At 46.6% G+C, this 17,350-nt stretch overlaps 1 protein-coding gene across 1 annotated transcript in view; it reads left to right on the forward strand.

The window, feature by feature from the left end:
- myo15aa (myosin XVAa) overlaps positions 1 to 17,350 on the forward strand; it is a 50,001-nt gene that overhangs the window by 6,902 nt on the left and 25,749 nt on the right. Inside the window, exons 2-15 of the mRNA XM_056407727.1 lie at positions 6,202 to 6,284; positions 6,589 to 6,652; positions 6,869 to 6,978; positions 10,095 to 10,169; positions 12,679 to 12,769; positions 13,192 to 13,295; positions 13,929 to 13,992; positions 14,146 to 14,259; positions 14,339 to 14,500; positions 14,888 to 15,001; positions 16,379 to 16,437; positions 16,742 to 16,865; positions 16,993 to 17,088; positions 17,173 to 17,304. Coding sequence (XP_056263702.1) covers positions 6,202 to 6,284; positions 6,589 to 6,652; positions 6,869 to 6,978; positions 10,095 to 10,169; positions 12,679 to 12,769; positions 13,192 to 13,295; positions 13,929 to 13,992; positions 14,146 to 14,259; positions 14,339 to 14,500; positions 14,888 to 15,001; positions 16,379 to 16,437; positions 16,742 to 16,865; positions 16,993 to 17,088; positions 17,173 to 17,304 — 1,392 coding nt within the window. The remainder of the gene's footprint in view (positions 1 to 6,201; positions 6,285 to 6,588; positions 6,653 to 6,868; positions 6,979 to 10,094; positions 10,170 to 12,678; positions 12,770 to 13,191; positions 13,296 to 13,928; positions 13,993 to 14,145; positions 14,260 to 14,338; positions 14,501 to 14,887; positions 15,002 to 16,378; positions 16,438 to 16,741; positions 16,866 to 16,992; positions 17,089 to 17,172; positions 17,305 to 17,350) is intronic.

The following is a 17,350-nucleotide window of genomic DNA, read 5'->3' on the forward strand; positions in this document are numbered from 1 at the left end:
TTGATTCTGACCACATTTTGGGAACTTCCTCTTTCTTTCTCATTTTATGATGATTTGAGTCAGGAAACATCATGCCACCTAAAAAAGGTGACTCAAAATCGGCTGCCAAGAAAGGCAAGTCGGAGGAGGAGCCAAAAAAAGGAGGAAAGGAGGACAAGAAGGGAGGGAAAGATGACAAGAAAGGGGGAAAGAAAGCCGAGGAGCCACCAGCTAAAGGGAAAGGAAAGGATGATGGAAAGAAGGGAAAGGGAAAGAAACCTGTCAGTGAGTCAGAGGAAGGGTCAGAGGAAGAAGAAGAGGAGATGATGAGTGAAGAAGAACAACAAGAAGAGGAGGAGGAGAGTGATGAAGAGGTACCTGTCAAGGAGAAGGGGAAAGAGAGAGGGAAAGCAGCTCTGAAAGGTGCATCCAAGGCCATGGCTGTGAAGGGTTTCAAGCCTCCAAAAAAAACCGTACCTCCGTCTGATGAGGAGGAGAAGGAAACAAAAGGGAAGTCACCAGCGAAGAAAGGGATAGGTCCTTTAAACCTGAAAAAGATGACTGATGTCAACATCAAAGGAGCCTCCAAAGCTATGATAGGCTTTGTGTCAGATGGACAGAAGAAGGGCGACACTAAAGCACAAAAGGCTCCAGATATCAAGTCTCACCTCAAAGGAGCATCAAAAGTCATGTCAGGCCTCACCGGGAAGTCTTCTCTTTTTAGCTTTCCCTCGAAACAGACGGCAGAGAAGGCAAAACCAAAGGCAAACCTCAAAAGCGCCTCTCGTCTCTTCCTTCGAGTCTCCAAGAAAAAGAAGGACCCTGATGCCACTAAACCCCTTCTGGGATCCAGCAAGCTTTTTGCTGGGTTTGGGGGTAAAGCGTCCGCTGATAAGAAGCCGGGTTTGTCTGGCTTCAGCATGTTTAATAAAAAGAGTGATCCTCCAAAAGAAACCCCACCACCCAAAAAGACAATCAATCTCTCTGGTTTAGGAGGCAAGGGGAAAATGGCAACAGAGGCAAAGGGACTGGGAGGGAAGTTGAAAGGCGTGTTTGGGAAAAAGAAAACAGGATCACAGTTTAAGTCTAAAGGCTGGATGTTAGGGAGGATGGCTGCAGCATCTAACTGGTTGACGGGGAGGTTCCTGACTACTCAGGGCCAGGGTCGGCTGGGGGCACCAGCAGGACGGGCACGAAAGAGTCTATCATTTGTTAACAGGGACACTAGAGGGGGACAGACTCAATATTACAATGAAGCTTATGAATATGACGATGATGAGTATGGATATGAGGAAGATTACCACAACAAGGGGAGACCTAGTGGCTACCAGAGACACCCAACGACCGATGACCCATATGATTCTTACGGAGGGGAATTGGATTACTATGAGGATGACGATGAGTGGGAAGATGAACATGGTTACTACGACGATGAGGGTAACTTTTATTATGATGAGGACTTGTACTATGAGGATGACGTGGATTACTACAGTTACCCTTATGGCTATTACGATGATGAGTATGAAGATTACTATGGCGAAGAAGGGATTGAGTATTACTATGGTGAGGATGGAATGCTGTATGCAGTTGAGCCGGAGCCATATGGTTATTATGGTAATGCCATGGAAGGTTTCTACGACCCTTATGACCTTGAGCTATATGGAGAATACGTTGACCACAATATGGCTTATAGCAATGGGATTGTATACCCACATGGCATAATGAGTGGTGGGTATGATGTTGTGCCGGGCCTATATAATGACCCAATGCTGGGATATATGGACCCTGCTGCTATTCATAACCCCTATCAGCAAGCTTTCTATATGGATGCTGGGCTGGATCCAGCTGAGATGGGACAGCTATATGGACAGGAGCAGCTGTCCTACCCTCTTGCTGAGCCAGGTTTAGCAGAGCAGTTCAGGGTCCCCAGGCCCCAGGTTATGCTATTTGGAAAAGAGAGACTAGAGGTGGAAACCCTACCACCTCCTCCTCTTATTTCGTATCCCACCATGTCCCCGATGATCCCCTCTCCCTCCCCAGCTCTTGACCTCAACAATCTGGATATGATGTCAGATATACAATATGAGCAGCCCCTTCCCACATATCTTCCTGCACAGACCCTTCCCGCATACCATCCTGCACAGTCCCTTCCCGCATATCTTCCTGCACAGCCCCATTACCCTACTATCACGAACCAACAGCAAACCCCCATTTTTCTCAGACAAGCCCCCTCCCCAACAGCTAACACCATACAACAGGATCATTTCTCTCTTCCTCAGCCTACTCACCCGTCTTTCTCTGTTTCGCCCAATCACATGTTGCCATCTCCCCTACCTCTGCATTTGACCTCACAAGTGTACCAACCCTCCCTCCACCAAGACCCACAGATGTTCCACATCGGACAAATGTCACCAATGGCCGCACAAATACAGTCACCGATGCCTCCACTAATGCATTCACAACTGCATTCCCAAGTGGCGTCACCGAGACTACTGCGACGAATGGGTCCCCTTCCATCCCCTCAACTGTCACGTAGGCAGGGATCAGTAAGGACAATGGCACCTCCTTCACCCCGCCTCTCATCACATTATATGGACTTCCAATCAGACATCCAGCCAGACCCCTATTTCTCCCCTTATTCACATAGGAGAGGGTTCTCTAACCGGGTCTCTATGGCAGGTCATGTGCCATCTTCGCAAAGGCGTAGGCCACCCAGCTCAAATGCATCCCCCTCACACCAGAGGAGAGGGAAGTCAGTTAGAGCTCAGCCATCCCCTTCAAGAGGTAGGAGGGGAGTTGGGTTACGCAGGGCTCCATCAACTGCTCGACCACAATCTCCGCTTTCTAGCCCTCAAGCTTCACCCCGGGGATCACTGAGGAAGAGAGCAAGCCCACCACCTTCCCCAAGACACTCTTTCAGACAACCACCACCTCCTGATGCTGTTCCTCTACCATCTACCAGACCTCATACCTTGAAAGGTAGAAAACAAACATCCAAGTTGAGGCATTCCACCTCACCTCCCCGAACATCCCCTCAAAGAGAGAGTCCACCTCTGCCTGACAGATCACGGTCTCCCCCCCAAACCTTCCGGCCCACCTCCCCGCATCGTCCTCCCTCTCCTTCCCCATCACGTATCACCAATCGCCCCCTCCCCACCCGGTCCTCGACTCGCAGGCTGAGAGGCGGTGCTGGTGGCCGAAGTCATGTGCCCATGGGGGCTGTGAAACCCTCTCCAGCAAATCCATACTTACAAAGACACAGTAGACATGGACCCCCTGTCACTCAGCATGTAGCCCCTTTCAGGTCCTCTATCCATAGTGGCCCGGCTCCTCACTTGGGACAGATAGGGGGCGTAGCTGGAACACCCATGTTAACCAGGGTAGGCTCCCGTCCAACAGGGTTGAGGGAGTCACAGCGAATTGGTTCTCCCAAAGGAGGCTTCCACAGACCTGTAGGTAGGGGGCAGCCACTAGTCCGTATGCCCAGAAAGCAGCCCTCTCTACAATCTAGGCAGTCATTCAGAGCACCCCCTCCAGCACCTCCGGCCTCCCGACAGCCTTCTTTGAAAGGAAGTGGCCCTCATTCTCCCCAGACATCAGTTCGTAGGATGCAGAGTAGACCTTTATCTCCACAACCACTACATCGTTCATCTCCTCTACCCTCCCGTGCAGCCACTCCCATGCACTACAGGTCTCAACCATCATCCCCCTTTCCACAAAGGGCTATGAGTCTAGGGCCAACATCTTTTCAACCTCCAGTACCTCACAATGGTCTTCCTCCAGGTACTCTCCAGCCGTCTCAGATCACCCAGTATGACTACACAATGATGGAGCCAGGCCCATCCCCAATGCTTACAAATGCTTTACCAAACGCTCAGATTGTAGGTGCTCCCTTTCCTCCCTCCCCTCAACCGTTTATAGGGCATGCAGTCCAGAACCCTTATCTACAGAATGCCAGCTACACCACACCTTTACAGAGAAGCCCCTCCCCCATGCCTGATAGCCCTGGGGTGATATCAGCTGATATTCAAGCAAGCCGGGACGGGGATCCGCATGCCACTCTTCATCTATCCAATGCTTTAAAGCAGAAGTCCAGATTGGCCAGCCCCTCATACTCGTACCCTCTTCAACGGAATGCCAATGTCTATACAAACGTTTACTCACCCCCTCAGGCAGCCGCCTCTCTTGCTCCATCTCTAGCCTCCTCCCCACAATTTTCTTCTGCTATGCTCAACTCCCAGATACGTAATGCTTCCTTTGCATCACCCCTTCAGCGACACCCCATGTCTCCCGCCTCTCCCGCACCTCCTCCTACCACACCTCAACAAGGGAGTATCAGAGGCACCTCGTCATTTCTTGCCGGTGGACTGAAAACCTCCCACATCCAGGGATCCATGTTAAAGCTTCCAGGTGGCACTTTGACAATGTCCCGGGGCCCTGTTGAGTCTCCAGTTACCACTGATGTTGGAGGTGGTGTCAGTGTTGGTGGGAGGCTGTCGCCATCGATGCTCTCCAATGCCCTGCAGAACCCAAGCATACGTCAGGCCACCTATCAACTACCTGATGGCTCATTGGTCACCAGAACTGAACCTGTTGAACCTTCCCCAGGTCCATCACCCCTATCATCCTCAATGTTGTCCTCTGCCTTGCTCAATCCTAGTTTGCGTCAGGCCACATACCGTTTGCCTGATGGCAGTCTCGTAACAAGGAAAGAGGTCACACCTGCACCATCCCAATCCCCATCTATGCTTTCTTCTGCACTGTTGAACCCCAATGTACGTAAAGCCACATATAAGCTACCAGATGGAACTTTGGTGACAAGAAACGAGCCAGCACCTGAGCCTGTCGCCCCTTCATCTTCTATGCTCTCCTCTGCTCTCCTCAATCCTAATGTTCGTAAGTCTACTTATCGATTACCAGATGGTTCATTTATGTCACATCCGGTAGAGGAGATTGCAGTATCATCGCCAGGGCTATCTGGCGCCCTGATGAATACTAACCTGCGTAAAGCAAAGTTTCAGCTCCCAGAAGGTTCATTATTGTTTTCACAAAATCAAACCCAAGCGACTGCCATTGCCTCCTCCGGTCCTAACCTTTCTGGTGCAATGTTAAACACTAAACTCCAAGGTGCTTCCTACAAGCTCCCAGACAAAACACTATTGAGGCAGCCTGGCTCTGCTAAACCTGCTGAGTCACGCTCTCTTGACCTTTCCAACGCTCTCCGAAACCCGAACCTCCGAACCGCCACCTACCGTTTGCCTGATGGAACTCTGATGACCCGATCTCAGCCCACTCCTGCACCCCGAACACTTGACCTTTCTAATGCTTTATCGAAGAACCCAAACATTCGTGGGGCAAATTATCGTCTCCCTGACGGTAATATTATGACAAGGCTCGGTGCCCCTAGCACCCCAGAACCTCGCTCACTTAATCTCTCTGGTGCCCTGCAGAACACTAACCTCCGAGGGGCCTCTTACCGCCTACCCTCATATGCTGTAGTGTCACCCCAGGTTCAGGGATCCGGCCCAGAACAGCACTGGGCACAGGGCCCCGGATTTGACAGCTTGGGACTTCAGCAAGATGTGGATGTGTGGGGTGCAGAGAGGGTTCTACCTCATGGCACAGTGCAGAACCTTAATAAGTGGTCCATGTATAGAGACGGGGAGTTGCTGGACCCCCATAGCCTGATGGGACAGCGACAAGTGGGGCATGAACAAGGCCAGTGGAATCTCAGCAGGGAGGGGGAACCACAGGGGCCCTGGTATGACAAGGTAAATGTTTTAAATAGATGACTCAAGTAGACAAAATAGCTCATGTTGGGCCCTATACTCTAAGTTGTAATCCTTATAGTGTAATCTTGTAGTTGCAAATGTGATGTTAAGGTGAAAGTCTGACATAGTCGTGGATTTTCAGTAGTGAGGAGTAATCAGAGGGATGGTTGCTTACCTGAGTAATTCATGTGTTGATGGTTGCAAGATCAGAATATATAATTAGAAAGGCGATGGGCACATTGAGCTGGAAAGTCAAATATGTACATTTATTTTGGTGAGAGAATGTCAAACAAGGACTCTGTATACAATCAAGATTAGAATCATCGGAAAGCGAGAACATTGATATATCCAAATGAGTGAGTGTATGTATTACTGTGTGACCCCTTAGTGCACAGTGCACTATATGCATGCATCACGTATTAATTTCTTAGTGTGTTCACGTGTATTTTAGATGTACTCAATCAGAAGCCTGCCCACCGTGGTTCAACGGGATCAGCGACAGGAAGATGGAGTGGAAGACATGACGCATTTGGAGTAAGTACAACAAAAACTTACACACTTGAGTTAACTCTTTGTCTGAATATGTATTTTGGTTTATCATTATCATGACCTGCAGACATGTTTGCCTTTAGAGCATTAGAAAATGCCATTGCATATGTAATGTGGTCAATGGACAGGCTACCACACCAAGAAGTCCTTTAAAAAGACAGGACGGACGACTGTGACAGAGTATAGATGCTGTGGCTTGAATATTGATCAAAGATATGCAATAAAGGTCCTGATGCTGGAGAGATCTGAGATTGTTATCCTTAAATATCTTCTTACTGTTTCTGTCTAGAGAGATGCATGAAGAAGCTGTTCTGATGAACCTGAGGACAAGATTTGAGAGGGAGATTATCTATGCAAGTATCCTGAGCAGCACACATATCCAACATCCAACCACCTACATTCAATAATTATACTGCTAAACATTCCTCGAACCTGCAAATCTATAGTCAGATCAGTGTACTTTGAGTTATTGTGATGATTTTACAAACCTCTTTTTGATTTTCTTCTTCTTTTTGGACTTTCATTTCATTCTTGTCCCCTTTTCTCTCTTCGATGCTTGTTTTTTTTAGACATACATAGGTAGTATTCTGGTGTCTGTGAACCCCTACAAGATGTACAACATCTACGGGACGGACATGCTGTTGCTGTACAAGGGTCGCGCTCTGGGAGAGAACCCTCCGTAAGTCACTCTGTCAAGCTTTGGGGACAGTACATTTAAAACTAGAACGCTAGAATTGTTAGTATTATAATAGATAGATAGATAGATAGATAGATAGATAGATAGATATATACTTTATTAATCCCCAAGGGGAAATTTGTCGAGTCAGTAGCAGCAACACACAAGAATAAAAAAACAAAACACAAAATATAAGAAGGGTTAGGGTGATCTGGCAAGAGGTGAACTGTTGTAGAGCCTCATAGCCGTCGGCAGGAATGTTCTCCTGTATCTCTCCTTGTGGCAGCGGAGCGTGAGGAGACGTCTGGAGAAAGTACTCCTCTGTCCCTGTAGGAGGTGGTGGAGAGGGTGGTCCGGGTTGTCCAATATGGACACCAGTTTCTTCAACGACCTCCTCTCCACCACCTGTTCCAGGTGCTCCAGCTGGCAGCCGATGATGGAGCCAGCCTTCCTAACCAGTTTGTTAAGACGGCTGGTGTCACGGCTCGATGCTGCTCCCCAGCAGACAATGGCAAAGTGCAGCACACTGGCCACAACCGACTGGTAGAATAACTCCAGCATCTTGCTGCACACGTTGAAGGATCGAAGCTTTCTCAGGAAAAAGAGTCGACTCATCCCTTCTTGTACACAGCGTTGATGTTGGCCTTCCAGTTCAGTCGGCTGTCGATGGAGACGCCCAGGTACTTGTACTCCTCCACCATGTCCACGTCCACTCCCAGGACACTCAGAGGTGTAGGAGCTGTCGCCTTCCTCCTGAAGTCCACCACCATCTCTCTGGTCTTGGCCACGTTCAGCCGCAGGTGGTTCTCATCGCCCACTTTACAAAGTCACTCACCACTGCCCTGTACTCCTCCTCCCGTCCATCCCTAATACACCCGACCACTGCAGAATCATCAGAGTACTTCTGCAGATGGCATGACTCCGTGTTGTACTGGAAGTCACTGGTGTACAGGGTGAAGAGGAAGGAGACAGAACAGTTCCCTGTGGGGCTCCAACATCACTGACCACCGTTCCAGACAGCACACGGCCCATTCTGACAAACTGTGGTCTGCCTGTGAGGTAGTCCGTGATCCAGGAGATGGTGGACGCCCACACTGCCACCGCAGCTTCTCACTCAGCAGCAGTGGCTGGATGGTGTTAAATGCACTGGAGAAGTCAAAGAAAGTGACTCTCACAGAGACACCGGTTCCATCCAGGTGCGACTGAGCTCGTTGCAGCAGGTAGATGATGGCGCCGCCCACTCCCACATGAGGCTGGTAAGCAAATTGCAGAGGGTCCAACGATGATTTCACCTGCGGCCGGAGGTGGGCCAAGACCAGCCTCTCCAGCACCTTCATCACATGGGAGGTGAGGGCGACCGGTCGGTAGTCGTTGAGGCCAGATGGTGCTGACTTCTTTGGGACAGGGACCAGGCACGTCTTCCACAGCACCGGGACTTCCCCCAGCCTCAGGCTGAGGTTGAAGAGGCGCTGCAGGACACCAGACAGCTGGGTGGCGCAGGTCTTTAGGACCCTGGGGCTGATGCCATCAGGACCTTCAGCTCTGCGCTGGTGTAGTTTCTCCAGCTGTCTTCTCACCTGGTCAGTCGTCACAGAGAGAGGGGAGGTGGCGGAGCCCATTCTCATTGAGGGCTCGGTGGATGTGCAGCTCAGCAGGGGGACAGAGGGGAGGAGGTGTTTGGGAGGTGTGATGTGTGGAGGAGACGGGGAGGGCTGTGAACTGAACCTATTGAAATACAGTTCAGCTCGTTGGCCCTCTCCAGGGAGCCCCCTGGCTGTCTCCCTCCCACCTTGAAGCCAGTTATCTGCTTCATGCCAGACCACACCTCCCTTGTGTTGTTCAGCTGGAGTTTGGCCTCCAGCTTCCTCCTGTAGGAGTCCTTGCCTCCCTGAGCTTCACCTTTAGGTTGCGCTGGGCTTTCTCAGCTCATCCCTGTCTCCAGACCTGAAAGCAGCTTTCTTCATGTTAAGAAGCGCCTTCAGGTCCCTGGTGATCCAGGGCTTGTTGTTGGGGAAGCAGCGCACAGTCCGTGATGGGATGGTGGTGTGTTCACAGAACTTGATGTATTCCGTGATGCAGTCGGTCATACTGTTGATGTCCTCCCCGTGCGGTCCACACAACACATCCCAGTCCGTTGACTCAAAGCAGTCCTGTAGAGCGTCGTTAGCCTCCAGAGACCACCTCCTCACAGTCCTGGTGGTCACCGGCAGCCTCTTCACCAGAGGAACATACCTGGGTGTCAGCCGGACCAGGTCATGATCAGACCTGCCGAGGGGGGGAAGGGCAGTGGCGCTGTATGCGTCCTTAGTATTAGCATACAGCAAGTCCAGAGTTTTATTGTTCCTTGTTGGGCAGTCTATGTATTGATGGAAGGTTGGCAGAGCTTTTTCCAATGTGGTGTGGTTAAAGTCACCAGTGATAGCCATGAATGCTCCAGGCTGATGATTCAGCAGAGCAGACACAGTGGAGTGGATGGTGTCCACAGCTTCCTCAGCGTCAGCTGATGGCGGCACGCATACGACAACCACAATGGCGGACGTGAACTCTCTCGGCAAATAGTACGGGCGCATCCCCACGGCCAACAGTTCAATGTTCGGGCTACAGAAGCGCTCCTTCACGCACACATGGTCCGGATATCACCACCGTTCATTCACATAAACAGCGATCCCGCCCCCCCTCATCTTACCGCTCTGTGTAGCGTCTCTGTCAGCCCGAACAGTCCTGAAGCCGGGCAAAGACGCGCTGTGATCCGGATAGTCCGCGTGTAGCCACGTCTCAGTGAAGCACAAGAGACTGCTCTCACGGAAGATCCTCTCGGTCATTACCAGCGCGCCGAGCTCATCCGTCTTATTCGCCAAAGACCTCACGTTCCCCGTTATGATCGACGGTACCGAGGGTTTGTATCTCCTCGTTTTAGCCCTCCGCTTGACACCCGATCTGCAACCGCGAGCCCTTCTCCGTAGCTCCAGCGGGATCACAGGTCTGTCTCCAGGCAGAAGCTTGGAGACAGGTATATTATATGGTAAAAACACAGCAGAATGGATAGATCTTTGAACTGAGTTTCATCTCGCGAAATGTAATGTTCGCGTTGGTGAGTTGATGCACTCTGTCTCTTTCAGGCATTTGTTTGCAATAGCAAACGCTGCTTATTCCAAAATGATGGATGCCAAACACAACCAGGTCATAATAATCAGGTAAGAGCCGGATTCTCTCCATCATTTTCACAAGAATAACTCATTTATAATGACTTTCCATGTACCTGTAAACCAGACATCAGAGTTTAAACCCATACACTATCGTTCAAAAGTTTGGGGTCACTTAGACATCTCCTTATTTTTCAAAGAAAAGCACCGTTTTTTTTCAATAAAGATAACATTAAATTAATCATAAATACACTCTATACATAGTTAATGTGGTAAATGACGATTCTCTGGTTGTTAATGAAGTCTCTACAGAGGTGTGTAGAGGCCCATCTCCAGTGTTCTAATGGTACATTGTGTTATCGCCTTAGAAGACTAACGGAGGGGTATAAAACCCTTGAAAACCCTTTTTATATGAGCGCAGCTGAAAACAGTTATGCTGGTGAGAGAAGCTATAAAACTAGCCTTCCTTTGAGCCACAAGTTTGAAGAACAAAATTAATATTTCAAATAAAAATCATTATTTCTAACTTTTTCAATGTCTTGACTATATTTTATATTCATTTGATAAATTAAAGTGTGTGTTTTCATGGAAAACACTAAATTGTCTGGGTGACCCCAAACTTCTGAACGGTAGTGTACCCGTAAACCAGACATCCCGTTTAAAACCATTTATATGATTTTTATATCTGAGTTTAATCAACTAGGCTTGAGTCTGTGTCATCGCATCATACTTTACACTTTTTAAACTGATCATCATACATCACACCTGATGGATACAAGGGTTTGTTTTAAATAAAACAATATTTACAGTTTTTTTTTCGAGCAACCTTCCAAGGGTTTGACCTTGGTATGCACAGTGTCCGTGAAGCTTCTTGGTTTCCATCTCCAGCTGGATTGGTGTTTGTAAATTCATGAGTGTCTGTGGTTTTCTGGCCAGCAAACACAAGACAGATCAGAGGCTCCCTGTCAAAATCGGATCTTCACCCGCAAACACACTGCGCTCACAGCCCGGATGAGGAAGCGTAGACGCGTATACAGGACGTCCACACACTCGGGCCTCGCCGCGTGATTTTTTAGAAACAATCATTATGAATTGCACCAAACGCCCACTCTCGCATGCACACACCTGGAACACTCTGTAGTCGGAAGCAGATACCTGTAAGGAAAGCCCAGCCAGGTCTGAGCCAGCAGCAGATTACCTTTCAGAGGTGTGTGTGTCCAAGTGCACATGTGCGAAAGTCACTGGGTGTGTATTTAGGGGCAGTGCACAGTGACCGGTAACGGACCGGTTTTCATCTAACCGGGCCGTTAGTTGAAACCCTACGCTGAAATGTGTGTGTGTGTGTGTGTGTGTGTGTGTGTGTGTGTGAGAGCGTTTCAGGTGGTTTCACCTAAAAGGGGAATTGAGGCCATGCCTTCCGCAAGATTAGCTTGGTGTCAGGTCACTTAGTCAATTAAGTCAATTAAGTCAATCAACTGCACCGGGAGGTGAGAAGGATCATTTAATGGACACTAAGTGATTAATAAAAGCCGGTGCAGTGGTGCTCAAAGTGAAGATAATGTTCACTCTTAATGAGCTCCCACTCTGCCATCAAAATACCGGGATGTCTTTCTTTTTTAATTATCACAGACAAAGAAGTTCCTCGATTTAAGAATGGAGACAGGTGTGTGTAGGTAGCAGGTAGTAGTGCGGTTTCTGTAATAAACCATCATTTAGAGGTTATAAGTTTTACACAGCTTCTTACATAATACATAATAGCGATTATATGTGACTCATATCGTAGTGTAGGGAACGATTACATGATTATTCTCAATATCTTTGAAAGGCATTTAACCCTTGTGTTGCCTTCGGGTCATTTTGACCCGATTCAATATTTAACCCTCCTGTCGCCTTCGGGTCAATTTGACCCGATTCAATGTTTAATGTCGGTGTTCTTTCGGGAGTCAACAAACAAACATAAAGTACCTCACACTTAAACTTGGAAAACAATATTAATTCTAATAATTTTCTGGAGATTTTAATAGCTGGGGTCATATTGACCTCAACGGTAAAATATGTTAGTAAATATAAAGGTAACAGGAGGGTTAAACATTGAATCGGGTCTTATTGACCCGAAGGCGACAGGAGGGTGAAACATTGAATCCGGTCAAAATGACCCGAAGGCAACACAAGGGTTAACATTTATTTCTGTACTTAACAAATATATTTTCAAAAGTCTGTAGAATATCATGTGTAGGCCAGAACATCTCTGCAGCACAACTATTTTAAATCTAAAATGGTATTTTGACACATTTGGCCTTTATTAAATATTCCGCCTCCTGCAATTCTTAAATTACAGGAGGCCTTCGGGACTTCGCTAAAATTTTTATTAATTATTCAGTCGTAGAAAAAAACCGGCAGATTGTTCATCACAGTTTATTAGGCACACATTTTCAGAATATCGTTGCATATCTGACACATCTGGCTGAAAAAACTGAGCATATATTATAAATAACATATATATTATATATATATCAACTTCTGAGTCATATTGAGTCCATTGTGTGTTACTGTGTTTCAGTGGGGAGAGCGGCTCGGGGAAAACAGAGGCCACCAAACTAGTCCTTCGCTACCTAGCAGCAATTCATCACAAAAGCAATCTTGTGCAACAGGTAGACACACACACACACACACACACACACACACACACACACCCACACACGTTCCTGTCTTGAAGGATGTCTAATGCCACTGTGTGTTCCCCCCCCCCCCCCCCCCATGTCTTTGTATCTCTGCTGGCTCTTCTTGGGTGCAGATTGAGGTAGTGGGGGGTTTGATGCGTGACGTGTGCTTTATATTTTAATATTCATCTTCACATGTAGGCCTCAGAATAGCAGGTTGCTTCTTTTGTTTGTTGCAGTGATGTGTGACAAGATTCACGAGACGCGTATACCTTTCTGTTACTCGCTTTATGTAAAAACCCATCTTGCATCCCTTCATTCATCTGATCAGGATCTATAAGTTAACTCGTGTTGATGTCACAGACCAGATTCAACGCGGTTGCTCAGTCGCTGTGTGTTTGCACGTTGGGCAGATACTCGAGGCAGCTCCTCTGCTGGAATCTTTTGGAAATGCCAAAACTCTACGCAACGATAATTCCAGTCGCTTTGGGAAATACATGGAGGTCTTTCTGGAGGAGTGAGTATGAAATAAATACACAAACCTATACTATATTACACACTACCGTGCAAAAGTTTGGGGTCACCCAGACAAATTTAGTGTTTTCCATGAAAACTGACACTTTTATTTATCAAATGAATTGCAAAATGAATAGAAAATATAGTCAATACATTGACGAGGTTATAAATAATGAATTTTATTTGAAATATTAATTTTGTTCTTCAAACTTGTCTCTCAAAAGAAGGCCAGTTTTATAGCTTCTCTTACCAGCATAACTGTTTTCAGCTGTGCTCACATAAAAAGGGTTTTCAAAGGTTTTATACCCCTCTGTTAGTCTTCTAAGGCGATAACACAATGTACCACTAGAACACTGGGGATGGGCCTCTATACACCTATGTAGAGACTTCATTGAACACCAGAGAATAGTCATTTACCACATTAACCATATAGAGAGTCTATTTATGATTAATTTAATTTAACCTTCATTGAAAAAAACAGTGCTTTTCTTTGAAAATTAAGGACATTTCTAAGTGACCCAAACTTTTGAGCGGTAGTGTAAGTGTATTACTATTAAAATCTCGTCTTGCTTTGTGTTATCTCTCTCTATCTCTATCTCTTGCTCTCTCTCTCTCTCTCTCTCTCTTTGTCCAGTGGTGTAATCAGTGGTGCCATAACCTCTCAGTATCTGCTAGAAAAGTCTCGTATCGTCTTCCAGGTGCACACACACACACACACACACACACACACACACACACACACACACACACACACACACACACACACACACACACACACGGACGATTACGCAAGAGTACACTTTATATATCTTTGACTGTATAAAGTGTTAAATGTGTGTTTTCCCCCGCAGGCCAAAGATGAGAGGAACTATCATATCTTCTATGAGATGCTGGCAGGTCTCCCCTCGCAGCAGAGGCAGGCTTTCTATCTCCAGGAGGCCGAGACCTACTATTACCTCAACCAGGTACGAGACCTTCTAGTGGGGGGGGGGGGGGGGGTACCCAGGTCATATGATCACCACGGTGACCGTTCTCTCATTAAAGGGAGGGGATTGTGGAATAACGGGAAAGAACGACGCAGAGGACTTCCTGCGTCTGCTCGCTGCCATGGAGATCCTTCACTTCACCCCCGAGGACCAGTCGGCCATCTTTAGAGTTCTTTCTTCCATACTGCACCTGGGCAACGTCTACTTTCAGAGATATGAGGTAATGCTTTCTTTTTATTACATTTTTGTTGTTCATATTTTTTTCATTGTGGAAAATTCAGGTAATCCAAAAATCCCAAATGAAAGATGTTTTTTTTTAAATAACATTCTTTGAATATTTTTTTTCAAACTAAGGAAAATATACTGATTTTATGCACATTTTTGTTGTGCATATTTTTTCTTTGTGGAACATTCATGCAATCAAAAAATCCAAAATTAAACATATACAGCATTTTAACATTATTTTAATATTTTTGGCTGATTTTAAGGAAAATATACTGTGAAAAAAAAATGGTACATGAACTAAACTTAACATTGATATGGAAAAATTACGTCATAAACGGAGAAAAAAAAGTTTTGTATACGTCTCCCTATTTCTGCACCACAGTCTGATGGCCAGGAGGTGGCGTCGGTGGTGAGCGCTCAGGAGATCAGAGTGGTGGCAGAGCTGCTGCAGATCTCCCCAGAGGGACTACAGAGAGCCATCACCTACAAAGTGACAGTCAGTATATGTTTTATGTGCATGTGCATTAACACGTGGGTACCTGTAGGACATCTCTCCAGGGGTCAGAGGTTTGAGTCCTTTCACCACAGTTTGTAGTAAAGAGATTATTAATTCATCCAGTTGTAAAAATGTTAGAGAAAACATAAGCTTCTGATAAGGTGAGCTTAAAAGTAATTTAAAGAATATTTTACGAAGCCGTTTTCCTCCTGATTTAGCTGAAAATCATGAGCCTGAGTGGCGTCACTGTGCCTCTGTGTCTTGGATTTTATCCGCCTGCCAAGTGTCTTTCCTCTAACATCTGCCCTGCGATGCCCTCATTTATTAATTATGTTTAGAAAGATCAATCTCAAATCAAATCTGAGCTCATGTGGAGCCAGATTCTCTTTCCGTCCGGTAACAGAATCACTTTATTAAACACTTAAGACACGCCGTCTCCATTGACTACTCAAAAACGTAACTACAGATGTGACTTGGATATGTCCGCATGGATTATCTGGGCCTATCACTTACACTCTACACACACACACACACACATGACGACAATACACAAACAAGCAAACGCCGTCAAAGCAACACACACACAGTACACACACACATAGACACAAACAGTTTGCACACACTAAGGCACAACAGGGTGTCTGAAGGATGACTTACAGGGGATAGAAAAAGCTGTAAAAGAGCTGCGCTTGAAAAACATTCACCTCAAACCCAGATGCGACCTCATTGCGTCTCTTCTTCTTTAGTCATTTGCTTCTTGAGTCACCGCTGCAGCAGCTATGACACACACATCCGCTTCATGATGTTTAAAGTCCTCGAGCAAGAAGACACTGAATCCCTAACAGCTCCACGGGATGCAGGACAAACAGGTATTACCCAGCAGGCATTAGTGTAATCATAATTAATTTAATCAGAATTAGTTTAATCCAAATTAATTTCATCATAAGCGTGAAAAAACAAAAACCCAAAGAGGTACAACAAGCCTGTCGACCATGTTTTCATCTCAGTAAATATTCTAGTTCTCCATCCTCTATATTTCCTCTGTTGCTCTATTTACATCATAAGAGCAACGGAAATCATTTTTTTCATCCAAATTACTCTTTTTTTAATCCACATTTTTCAATATTCAAGTATCTGATGGACTTAAAATATCCTGTTTGACTCTCCGGTTTAAAAGAAGGAGCAGATTACAGTCTTGGGATGCTTCTGACATGGAACGAGGGTTATAAGGGAGAAAGAAAAGAGGAGAAAAATACATTAAAAGCACCATTTATCACTTACTTTTAAATTTATATAAAGGAGGCCCAGCAAAAACAGACACAGAACTAAAATACTAAATCATATTTTTCTCTTTAAACCCTTCTGTCTTCTCTACAGGAGACGATGAGGGACAAGATCTCCACCCCATTGACTGTGGAGAGTGCTGTGGATGCCAGGTGAGCGACGGCCACATACCAGACCTGCTCTGCATGAACACTTTTATTATACCTCCAGATGCTTTTCTCATGTAAAACCACTGATTCTGCCATGCTATTCCCATGAAAATGATTCTTTAACTACATCTATATATATATATATAAGTACCTTTGTGCATGTGTCAGCTCCTGCACGGCCCTGAACAACTTGTCCCGTAACTTCTATGCAATTAATTCTCTCTCACGTCACCTGAAAGATAATAGTGATTTATGTACGGACCGGTTATTTTAATGTTGTGTTTGCTTGTTTGTCTTTGTTCTCCAGAGATGCCGTTGCCAAGATCCTGTACTCGCTGCTCTTCCATTGGCTAACAGAGAGGATCAACGCCCAGGTGTACCCCCGCCAACACAGCCTCTCCATCTCCATCCTGGACATCTACGGATTTGAGGTACAACACAGACGGAGCGTCGTATCACCTCGTCTGTCACTTTCTTGTGTTGCACAGCAGAAAACATCCAGTGTGTGTGTGTGTGTGTGTGTGTGTGTGTGTGTGTGTGTGTGTGTGTGACCAATAGGATCTGGTCTTCAACAGCTTTGAGCAGCTTTGCATTAATTATGCAAACGAGTACCTGCAGTTCTTCTTCAACAGGATCGTGTTTAGGGAGGAACAGGTGAGTCAACGTCGCTCACACACACACACACACACACGCGCACACACACACAGGACATTTTATTTGCACGTGTTCCCCATGCAGGAGGAGTACAGCCGGGAGCAGATCCCCTGGCAGAACATCCCTTTCAGTGACAACCAGCCCTGCCTTGACCTCATCGCCGCTAAGCCTCATGGGATATTGAGGATCCTGGACGACCAGAGCTGTTTCCCACAGGTGGGTCAGGAGAGGAGAGAAGCCGACACGCACCCGAAACATCCGC

Source organism: Pseudoliparis swirei, chromosome 23, assembly GCF_029220125.1.
Source record: "Pseudoliparis swirei isolate HS2019 ecotype Mariana Trench chromosome 23, NWPU_hadal_v1, whole genome shotgun sequence".
NCBI lineage: Eukaryota > Metazoa > Chordata > Actinopteri > Perciformes > Liparidae > Pseudoliparis > Pseudoliparis swirei.